Here is a 12,608-nt window from a genome sequence, read left to right on the forward strand (position 1 = left end):
TTATTATTCGCTTATAGATGCATGATCTGACGCCAGCCGTGATGTTGACCAATGGGAAATGTGCTGGCAAAGACCCTGTAGTTGCCAATTGTCTCCGAGTGGGTGGAAGACTTGGTAAAACTAGTGGACAAACAACGCTACAAAACAAAGTCCAACTTAATTCTACGGGCGTGTTTGTGGACGCAGATCTGCTCAGTAAATTACATGTAATCCACTATGTCTCATTTGAGAAAGAAATCAGTAACCAATCTAAACTTTATTTGCATAAACTACGTAACACGTGTAGGCTAACAGTGACACCACCTGCCAAATCGTAACCTATGACAAAACTCAAAAAAAGAATGAGCAAACAGGGATTGCTTTTGAATTGGGATCGCGTTTGAATCGTGGAGTGTAATGGACATTGCATCCGCGCTGGGCCGCCAGATCGACTTTAGAATTGTCCTGGAACAATTTCCCAATAATTTTATGACAATCTTTGCTTAGTGTTTTCCGTCAATTAGAACAATACGAAATTATATTGTCGGATTTGGGCTTAGCTGTTTAGCTTACTTATGAAAAATGTCACAACAACTGACGCCTATTTATTTATTTTGGCGAAGCGAGTAGTATCCAAACACATCGTGAAGTTTCCGAGGATACCCTGAAGACATCATACTGTAGCGTGGCGAGGGCGGACCGTGTGACGTAGAGCGGAGGCTTTGGCTGTTTATTGTTCCTTCCCCAGCACGGACAGAGAAAAACGGGCTAACAAGCTGCCTGCTACCTTTTTCACACGGTTCACGGTCGGTTTAACGAAGGTGTAACGGTCGAGACAACTGACTGTACAAAACAGGGGCCATGGCGTATGCGTACCTTTTCAAATACATCATCATCGGAGACACGGGTAAGCTGCAGCAAGTGCCAGCTTCACTGCCAGTTAGCATTCAACTAGCTATTAGCTAGCGGAGCATTTCCGCAGTGTTGGTTGGTCCAATGACGTGGTAAAAGCAGAGACGCAAGAAGTGGGATGACAGCTCCAATTCTTCACCGTTAACACATTTGGATAATGTTTAAGGTGCCCTGTCAGTGACAGAAAATTATCTACAGGCACCATGACACAAGCTTTTCTTATACTACTTTTGTGTAGCAGTTGTTGTTAGGCAGATATATGTTGGGCCTTTTGTCCGTTTGCGTCGAGGGTGGGGGTGTTAGCCACAGCTAACATGCCCAGCTAGCTCCCAAGCTAGCATTTTCTGTTCCACTAAATATTTAGCAAACAGCTGTCACGACTGCAGATTAACGGCCCATTACATCTTGATACATGAGACAGATAATCATTACATCCATTTCTTTTGTTGTGGTTGCATAATCAAATAACACAGTTTATACTAAGTAAGCTTCTTGTCAGAAAAGGCCAGAACGTCAAGCTAAAGCCTCCAATGTTCCTTGAAATGGCGTAGAAGCAGTTGTTATTTCTGACCAGATTTCTGTTGCACGAATTGGACTGTCAGTTGACTATTCTATTAGTTGTTGTTTTTTTTTTTTACAAGATTGTAGGACTTGCTTTAGTAAAAGCCATTATGTTGAAAACCAGTGGAGCAGTAGTTAATGTTGTCATCTGTTTAATGTCAGCTAGGTGTCCTGATGAGGGGCCTGCTCTGTTAACTTGCAGTGTGGCAGCAGGTGCATTCAAATGCTGCTGTATTATAATGATGTAGCATTAGCGTTAAAAAAACAAAAAAACAAAACAGACAGGCTTAACTACAGTCATCTGAGGTAAAGTGAGATATGTGTCAGAATGTTATAAGTAGCGAAACAAAAAACGGGCCAAATACATAGTCAGAAACAGAACAGGTGAACAAACAGGTGTTTCTAGTTAAGGAAGCAATCATTTAAAATATTAAATATAAACATTTTCACATGCAGTTTTTTACATTGTTAGTACAGAAGACTAAAGCAAGAAAAAACATAGCAAAAGTTAATGAACATGTTGGGAAAGGATTCAAAATATGGATATCTGCTGAATTGTTTTAGATGATCACTGGTGAGTTGCATGTTTACTTCAGTGTTATTGCGAAAGAGGTTCATGTTTTGCCTGCTGTCGCTGTTTATCTCTAGTAGTGTCTGCTGAAGAGAGCTGCAACCAAGGACCTAGCTTGATTACATGTATGCCTACACCAGAAATATTCAGTATAGTTCCATGTGCATCTAAGCAGTGTGTATTTGTCTAATTTTATCAAGTATGAACTGAGCTTCTTGAGGGGGTTCAAGGGATCCTTAGCAGAATGTAGAAATGATCATTGCATTAACATGTTTCAGTGTCAGTTATCAACTACCTAACATACACTGTGGTGCTGTGACACTGTGGTCAGTATGTGACCAGAAGCATTACAACTGCTCCTAAATGTCATTCTAGATTGCTGGAAAATCCTGTACCCTCCTCTGTTGTACTGAAGCCCTTCCACAAGCAACAGTACCACTTAGGCTTCTTAATCAGACATTACATACATGTATCTAGTATTTTTTTTATAGCTGTAATGACAATGTATACAGTTCTTAACCTTTGACATCATAGTTCCTATTATGTTTGTTGATTGGAAAGAAAGAATGGAAGGAAGGAAAGAAGGAAAGCTGTTGTTGATATACAGCTGTTGATCAAAACAGGCACTTCTCTGTCGTCGCATTGGGATATCAGTAATTTTGGTGTAGAGTATTTGGGACCCTGTCAGAGATCCCTGGAAGCTCCCTAACCTTACTTTGTCAAGCACAAACCCACTTGGCTCGCTTATTTGTTGTTCTCAATGTAAATCTTCCTGAAAAGGTTTGAGGTTAAGATCAGGGATGGGGCGATAATGGATATAACTGTATATCTCAGTAAAAACATGGTTATAATAAAGTTGTAGTACAATGAATATTTTATTTCCTGCATAGAGGAGGTAGTTTTTGATACTATTCAACCTAATCCCACACAGTTAGGCTGTGTTCCGTCTGGCCATGAATCAGATTGGACCAAGAGATACACTGAGATATAATTGAAGAGTAAATCTTTAAATCTTTAAGAAAGCACAAACGAGACACAGCTGTAGCTGAATCTTTGCAGATACACTTCTAGATCATATTGTCAGATGATTTTACATGAACAACAAAGTCCATGTCTCAACAAATTTGAAAAAAATCTTATTTTCTTGAGTTGCAATAATATATCATTTCTGGATCCATATTTTGAATAAAGGGGACTTGTCCAAGTTCCAGTTTTTAAATGTTAATAATAAAGGTATAAGGCTGGCAAATGCTGCAACTTTTAAAATGACTCTGAAGGAGTCAGTTGTGTTGGAGGATGTTTGCTTGTACTGGCTGATATGATTTCTGTCGACAAAGAGATGAATAGTTACACTGGTTGAAATTACGTATGTATAGAAGAAAAATATACAGATCATATTAGGCAGGAAACTAGCCTATAGAGTGTACATATGAGCATTATTCTGTGTTATGATATAACTGTGTATTATGCAAGCTGGTTCTGATGATGAATTGTGTTAAGTGATATATGTCTAATGTTTGCTAAGGGTAATTTAAAACTGAACAAACAGTAAGTCAGGTTCTGTTAAACACTGGGCTAATTCTTTAATTTAAGGCTGTTTAGTCCATGAAATATAACCAACGAATCTTTTGAATTTTCCGTCATATTTGACTAAAATCTTAACCTAATTAAAAAATTAGAATTTATGATTTTTGACTAATAGTTTATAAATGCTAATAGTAATTACAGTTCACTAATAATTTACTAAAAAATAGTTGTTTCAGCATTGACCCTCTCCATATAGTACATCATCGTTGATACTTGGAATGTAATTTGAATCGAAAGTCCCTTTTTATGAGGAAAAGATTAATGACAAAATAAAAAGACTTGGTCACATTTGGTAACAAAATAGCCTCCTGCCAACTTTTAGTATTTTAGTATTTATGTATTTTTAACTCATTCATTTTATTTTGTATCTACTTTTGATTTTATTTTGCTATTTTGCACCCCTACATAATAATATCAGGTCAGGTCCTTATCCTGCAGACCAATGGAGATTCACTGGTTAATACTTTGTACAGCCAGGTGTTATCTGTCCTTCAGTATCTGAGGCTTGTCATGGCCTACAGTAGTTTTACGTATTTCAGTTGGGTGTGTCTGTTTGTACCCTAGCAACTGCAATGTTGAGTCATGGTACACCAAAGCAAATAATTGTATATCCCCATTTTACAAAACCAGAAGCCTTTTCCAGAAAAACTTCTGGTCTCCCGCTGAATGGCAACTGATGCATCATTACACAAACTCACCGTAAAGCCCTTGGTGTTCCCTCAATTGCCCTCAAGGTCACAGTCTAACCCTTACCTGCACCCAAGCCAGTGTAGTCCACACCAGTTGTCTGTATGATATGGTGCAAAGATATGCTGTTTTGATTTTGGTTGGCTAGTTGTCCAACAGGACTAGTTGGAAGTTCAGAGGAAAGTTCCATAATTTGGCTCGTCCACTTGGTTTACATCTATTCATTACCACTGCACTCAGAAAATAAGGAAGACATGGCAATGCCAGTCAGTCGGTTAGTTATGTTGATGAAAGTTTTAATGCACAGGCAACATTTTGTGACAGAGGAAGAAATTTCTTGGCTAACACCCCTTTCCAGCTGTGTTTTTTTTTTTTTTTTTTTTTTTTATTTATTTGTATCTGGCTTTTTTTTTTTTTTTTAACTGGAAGCCACTAATTGCATACAATTTTGTTCCCAGTTGCCCTTCTTCAACCAGTTCTTGTACTGCTTTACCTGAGAACATCACTTCAGTCAGATATTTAGTAGGTTCTTACACTGAGTAGGTGAGTGTGTGTGAAAAGTGATTTATAACTGGATAGTTATAATCCAGCATATTCTTTTTCTATTCACTGATTTCTGCTAATTCTAAAAACATACATATTCCTTTAAAACAGAAGTAGTCTATAGTGAAACAGTTTTTTATAATGGTAACCATGATTAACCATCTGTCATCAGTGCTTTCTGAAATGAGAGATTTGTTTAAAAAGCAGCACTGACTGGGGCATCCTGGCAGTCAGGGGGTTTAAGACGCTGGCCATATAAAATTCCCGCTTTCTACTACAGTGTTTTCCAACCTTTTTTGTCCAGTGTACCCCCACAGCCACATTAAATGGGCTCAAGTGCCCGTTGATTTGCACCAACCAATTATCTTCCAGATTTGTTCATACAAACTTTGTTTTTATTAGACACTATCATAAAAAAGTGAATATTGTTATAATAATTCATTTGCAACCAAAAAAAAAAAAAGATCCTGAGTACACTCACCAGCTAGCCACTGCTTTTTCTTTTAATGAGACACCTGAGCCTGCCTGTCTCTCAAAAGTCTTGACAGGTCTGGAGGCACTCTGCCCACACTTGTAATCAGGCTGTTTTCCTCATTAAACCTGTTCCTCTGCTTGGTTTTGATTTGGGTCAGTCTGAGAAAGTCCCTGCACACAAGTTGGTAAATCCAAAGGGTAAAGGTTCCTTGAGTGCATATTGGCCCAATCCAGAATATTCCTTTTCCACATCAAACCAGAATTGTATTAGTGTCTTTTCTGCATGTGTCATGTTCAGCACTTATTAACCTAAGGACAAATCCATCAGTCGTTCCTGCAGCCTTGTAGGAAGGCCGTTGTTGGTCTCAGTCACACAGAAAGGGATCCTCACCCAGTGCAGTTTTGCAGCCTTAGTTGCAGTGTCACTGAAGTAGAAGTTCAGTAGAAGCTCTCACTGTGTAAATTGTGGTAAAATGGGCATCAAGGAGAGGGCAACAGTTCACATCTCCATCTTCAAATGCCCTCTCCCACAGTTATAAATCCAGACCATTATATATCCCCTCACTTTTTTCATACATTTTCAGTACATGTCTTTGCCCTGTAGGGATAACTTGAGTTTGTTCATTTTGGTGAACAAATCTGCAAGATGTGCATGATGAGCCACCTTCCCTGGGTCCTCAATTTGTGTAGCCTTGGGGTGCAGGTGCTCCTTCAAAAAAAGTACACACTTCAGCACAAAGTTCAGACAGCCTCTTAAGGATTTTGCCTTGTGACAGCACTGGACGTCAGTGGGAAGCAGTAGCTTATCATGGTGTGATCCAGTGTCGTGACTCTAAAATAGTCTGAGATTCGGTGGTCTGGACTGGATAACGTTTATCAGTTTAATTGCACTGTTCAAAACAGTACTTAACTCTGGACTCATTCTCTTAGGAGCCAGAGCTTTGCAGTGAATAATGCAATATGTCCACTGGATGCTATGTCAGGGTTTACCTTTTTCAAACGTCTGAGCAAGCCATGCACTCTCCTGTCATCGTTACTGCTCCATACATACGCATCTACATACATATGTGACTCTACAATATTGAAGGATTTTGGTTTGATTTGAAGTCTATCCCTTTTCATTGATAAAATGCATCACTCTTACCAATGCAGCTTGGTGGTCCGGTGTCTCTCTAAATTGGCTGGCTTCATGGAGTTGTTTGACAATATTTCTCCGCAGTGGCTGCGGTGGATCCATAGTGTCACGTCAATCCACACAAGAAAGAGTTTTTCTGGAATTGTCAGTTGTTTTCTTTAGTCTCTTTTTTTTTTTTCTTTTTTTCTTTTTTTCAGTGGGTTTGGTCAAGTTTCCATTCATATTCATGCTACTTGAAGTAGGAGAGTCAGGATGTTTTAACCGTTTATCCGTTACCTTTAGCCATCCATTTTGAATTTTTTGCTAACATGCTAACTTCTTTGGGCACAGTGCATTGTCAACCCCAGACAATTGGGTTTTAAGGTGTTACAGCAGATTCATGTCACTAGGAAAGTGATTGTGTCCTGACGTCGGTGGGCTATGTGGGCTTACAAGTTATTGTGACAATAAATACCCTATACTATACTCAATTTTTATATTCCAACTATGCAATTTCGCATTTAAACATAAATGTGTTGTATCTCTTTTAATTGATCATAATTATAGGCACTTCAGATATGTTTGTTTGTTTTTTGTTTTTTGCGAAAATACGTGAGGTACTTAACAATTTTCCACCTACCCCCTGGCAACTGGCCCAAAGTGATACTTAAATATTTCAGGAAATAATTATTGGGTAATTATTAGGTTGGATTTTCTCTAAAGCCAGTCTGTGGAAAGGCTGGCTATCAGAACAGAAAATTATAGTCTCTGTACATGCTTAAACCTCCCAAAATAGACTGTTCTATGAAACACTGCCTGCACGGACTGCAAATTTCTAGTCTTTCTGCTTTGACCCCATTTTTAAGAATTTTGAAGTACATTTTGGATTATTGGTAACTAGGAGAAGCGCAGACATTTCTCTGAGGAGGATAGTGTTCATTGGGAAATGTTTAACTAAAAATGTAAAGGTTAATGCAACTATAACGACAATATTTCAACTTCTTTAAATTAAATATTCAGCATTAAAACTATTGCATTAGAAATCCGAAGATTCACACAGGAACCTTCACTTGCCTACACTCCAGTGGTGGTATGGTGAGTAAGTCTAGAAAGTTACACATTTCTTGGACATTACTATTTCTTTCTTTCTTTCTTTCTTTTATTTTAATGTCTCTAGCTACTATCTGCTTACATAGTGGTATCACTTCACCAACCACTTGTTAAAACTGTTGTCAAGGTAAATATGTGTGGAACAAGTCAGCACTATGAGTAGTTTATGTGGTTCGTTGAGCATACTACACTAGCAATAACCAATAGGAATGTTAACTAAGCCTCTAGTGTGGTATGTGTGGCTTTGTTGTTGTCATATGACGTGACTTACACATATCAACAATGCTAACTGCCATATAGACAAGGTAATATTGTCATTTAATGTATTATGAATTGCTGTTTCAGGGTCAAGACTATGTTACTGTACATTTAAAGAAGGCTAATGGTGTCAGAGTGATGGAGGGGGGATGAAATGCAACAAAGGTTCCCTGTCAGACTGGAACTGGGGACATTGTGATTATTACATCGCCACTGTTTTAGACCTCCAATATGCAGTAAGCCCCACAGGGATGTATTTTTGGAGTTCCCTACTGTTTGCCAAAGGGATGACTGTCATTTGGCAGCTCAAGTACCATAGCTAGAGATCAGTTGCCTTGCTTGAAGGCACCTCAGTAGTAGTTACTGTGTGAGGACAGTCAATCTGAACAGACTTCCAGTTAGATGTCTCAGTACGGATTGCGGTGCAATTTACTGACATGGCTAAGAGTCAGGTTACTGCTGTAAGTGAGCAATGCAGCATCTCATTGGCCTCAACACTTAAACAGTTCTGCAGCACAACCTACAGAATGTAGTTGATGAATGTAAATTAGGTAAAACTACCAGTTAGCTACTTATCACTTTATTTATAAAATGAAATTATGATCATTCAACTAAACCTTTATCTTGCCAATATAAAAGATCGTGTTAACTTTTTTGAGAGCTAGAATACTTAATCGATAAGTTGATTGACAAAAAATTAGTCTGCAACTATTTTGATCAGCGATTAATGATCTCGACTCATTTATTAAGACTAACTAGCAAAAATTCTCTGGTTCAAGCTTTTCAAAACTTAATATTTTCTTGGTTCCTTCATCTTTTATGTTCACAAACTGAATATCTTTCAGTTTTGGATTGTTGTTGGACAGAAAATGGCATTTCAAGATGTTACGTTGGGCTTTGGGAAACTTTCTGACATTTTATAGACCAAACAAGTTAATCAGGAAAATAATTGAAAGCTTAATCGGTACTGTAAAAAATCTTTAGTTGCAGCTGTAAACTTTTCATCAGGCTACATGTTCTCCCCTGAAATTTGTAAGCACAGCAGCATTGTTCTATAGATACTAAGTTAAGTAGCAATTGCATCTTAACATATATCTGATATTTGCTTTGCCAGAGCAGCTAAATTAATCCACCTTTAAAATCATCTAGTCACCTGTTCTCCTACCAGCCACCCAGTCACCTGGTTGGCTTTTTGTTTTCTGATAGCCCAGTGGGTCTCTCCACAATTAGAATTACCTCTGGATGACAAGAGCTTCTGGTATGGTGAGATGGTACTAACTCAAGTTGAAACTCTAGGAAAGACCTTGCGTAACATGTTTACATATTACACATAGCTCGCCTTTAATTATGACTACGATTATAGCCACTCTCACCATTTGAAGCACAGCAGGCTTTGATTGTGGGCTGTTCTAGATGGTTTGCTCATGCTCTTTACCACAGGCATCACACTGTTACCTCATGGCTAGAAATACGACATTATGCCATGCTGGAATGCTGTGTTTATTTTATTGTGACTAATTTAGCTAATTGGAAAAATATAGCAAATGGAATCAAAAGTCCTTAATATTTCCACCGCGTTTTCCGTTTAGCATTGGTAGTAGAAAATTGTATTGTAAGCAGATGCCTGTTGACCGCACGCACAAGTGTGATGGAGGTGACTATGACATGATTGCAACACCTCCATATAACTACCCTCCTCATGATCCCTCCATCCTTCCATCCAACTCTTATGATAATCAACATGCAATTCCTGCCTAGCAACGCCATTGCCTGGCAGTGGTAACCCTTGGAAACTGTGGAGGAGGAAGACTATGTCCCTCTCTGTCACCTTGTTGAATCTCTGTCAGTCTTTCTTTCTGGCCATCTTATTAGCATCATCTTCTCCTCTCTTCTCTTCTCTTCAGGCCTGCCCACTGACACCAGGACGACTCTTCTCTCTCTCTCACACACACACACACACACACACACACACACACACACACACACACACACACACACACATACTTAAATACCTGTCCTTAAATAACCTCAAATCTCTGAATGTTCACCCTTCCCTAAATCCAAATCTGCAAAATAAGTATTAAATAACAATTTTCTGTGTCTATTCTACTACTCTTGACCTTTTTTGAAAGCTTTAAATTGAACCTCTTTTATATTAGATTGAGGTGAAGATGATTCACTTCAGTTTTTACAAACAAAAAACATGCATCTCAGTACAGCACATTAGCCTTACAGGTGAATGTGGGGCAGTCAGTACAATTTTTAGAAACATTGATACATCAGGAATCAATGACAGGCTGAATTCATTGCCTGTAGATTTTTTTTTCAGTTAAAGTCCTCTTTTTGGCGATGTAAATCACCTTTTGTAAATTGAACCATCCTTACTTCTATAACTATTGTTTATTAAAGAATAGGTTCAGATTTCTATCTTCCATAGTCTATCATCCGACAACACACACAATGCCATATGTACATTAACAGAGTTATTGCTTGCTGTAATCATGCTTCTTGTAGGAAAATGATCCTAAGCCTTTGTTCTGTGCAAAATGAATTCAAGTTCCACCAGCTTCAGCTGCTGATCATTTTCAAATGTTAGTCATATTTGTTAAAAATAAATAAAAAATAATCTTTTCTTGCAACCCCCTACTACAGCTGCAACCAATCATTGATTTAAGCTGTCATTTGTTTTTCCAATTCATCAATCAGTTGTTCAGTCTATAAAATGTGAGAAAATAGTGAAAAATGCCCATAACTAATTCCCACAGCTCAAGGTGGTATTTTCAGATGCATTGCTTTGTTCAGCAGTCAGAACTCAATATTTGCTAATAATATATTTAATATATATGTATGTAACGAATAACTGTACTCCATTTACAACAGAGGAACAAGGCAGATAATCACTTTTGAGAAGCACAAACCAGAAAATGTTTGGATGTTTGCTTAACAAATGACTAAACGCAGTAATACTGACCTGTTTAGACTAACTTAAACTGCTGAAGCCAAATTGCTTCTGAGTGAGATTTAGAAATCATTTTTTTACAGGACAGAACTTTTATCTGCAAGTACAAACAGGAAAAATATATACACCGACCAATAACTCAAATTTCATTATAAATATGGGCATTCAAGTATGCTATTAAGATAGATAGAAAATTTGAACCTATTCTTTATGTAAGAGATACAATATGATTAATGTCTAAAAGTATATTATATAAAAGTACATTGATGTTTGACTTTTGGTAATCACATTATGCATCCTGAAAATGAAAATGTTTTAATAGTATAGAATTACACATACACTGCTTAAGGATGAACTCTAAGGTTGAAACAAGTTGCACTGGAGCTGCTGCTGCATCAAACCTGTTTAGTGTGTTTCTAATGTCTCTGAGTGTTTGTTTTAAGTGTGTTTTTTAGCAAGGAAATAACGACTCACTATCTTTGCTCTATTCACTTGCAAGAATCTGTTGACTCTACTAACGTAGTATTTCCACATAATTTCATAATGCTATTAAAATTTGTTTTGACTTTATAATTAAATTTGCAGGCATCATCATCTGACTTTGTAATCCAATGATCCACTGCATTTTTTAACTGAATAACTGAAACTAATAAAAGCCAAACATTGAAAGTTAAAGAGAGGAATCTTGACACCACATGACATGACTGTAATCTTAGTCCGTCTGAGTATTTGTGGATCTGTGGCGCTCCGCAACATTCAGAACTGAAATCATAGTTTGAGTAGTGATAATATTGAGCAGATTCAACAGTTAGAAAAGGAAAGACAACAGTGGCAACAAACATGCAAAGAAGCGACCTGGTCAGTTAGCTTGCTAACAGTTAGCTCAAGTTAACTGAGCTGACCCACACTAGGCTGGAGAAGTAGTGTGGAATCTCCCAGCTGGGGTTGTTTGAACTGGATGATGACTCCAATAGTCCCATATTGAAGTTTAGTTAATTATATGTAAAAGCAGTAATTATTGTAGTGCATTTGTAACTTCCTGCAGAGTGTTGTCACTTACAAACAGCAAAGTGTCTCTTTGTGCTGTGTGGGAGTCCAGAGCTTGGACATTTAATTAATCTTATAATGATGTCGGTATGTGTGGTGTTTTTTCGTTTTGTTTTTTTTTTTTTTTTTCCCTCAGCACATGTGACATCTTTATAAATGATTCTGAAGTGTGTTCATGCTTGTTTGTGACTCTATAATGCCCTGCATTAGATACTCTTTAAATATGGTGTGTTTGTTTTTCAGGCGTGGGAAAGTCATGTCTACTACTACAGTTCACAGACAAGAGGTTTCAGCCAGTTCACGACCTTACCATTGGTAAGAGCACACATTCAATATATATGACACACCATGACTAGAAATGTATTAATTTTAAATAAATGAAAGACCATTATAATTTTAGACACAGAAACTTCTATTTGTAAAGCAGTAAACATCAGTGTTTATCTGCAGTTAAAAGTTTGTTTTTTTTTTAATTCTATTTATTTTTATACTTTATAAGCAGTTTTAGATAATTTAGCATTTTACCTAACTCATTGTTTTGTGATTAATGTGAAGTGGCCGCTGCAGCCCTGTAATTTTCCTTTCGGATTTATGTAGTACTACTGTAGTAATGTACGGTAGTGAGTTGTCCACATCCAAGCCATAAGCTATTGATATTTGATACAGCTAAAGATAATATAATTTCAGATCAGCAGTTCTGTTCACCACAGTCTTGTTGCCACTTAGACACACAAAAGTAAAGGAAAAAACTCTCCTACAGCTTTTACATTGCATGTGGATATTGGTACAATGATTCGATTAGTTGT

At 37.5% G+C, this 12,608-nt stretch overlaps 1 protein-coding gene across 1 annotated transcript in view; it reads left to right on the forward strand.

The window, feature by feature from the left end:
- Nucleotides 1-606: 606 nt before the first annotated feature.
- The window catches only part of rab2a (RAB2A, member RAS oncogene family), a 34,443-nt gene continuing 22,441 nt past the window's right edge, over nt 607-12,608 (forward strand). Inside the window, exons 1-2 of the mRNA XM_040143715.1 lie at nt 607-886; nt 12,046-12,117. Of these exons, the coding sequence (XP_039999649.1) occupies nt 841-886; nt 12,046-12,117 (118 nt within the window). The 5' untranslated portion in view covers nt 607-840. The remainder of the gene's footprint in view (nt 887-12,045; nt 12,118-12,608) is intronic.

Source organism: Xiphias gladius, chromosome 14 (assembly GCF_016859285.1).
Source record: "Xiphias gladius isolate SHS-SW01 ecotype Sanya breed wild chromosome 14, ASM1685928v1, whole genome shotgun sequence".
Taxonomy (NCBI): domain Eukaryota; kingdom Metazoa; phylum Chordata; class Actinopteri; order Istiophoriformes; family Xiphiidae; genus Xiphias; species Xiphias gladius.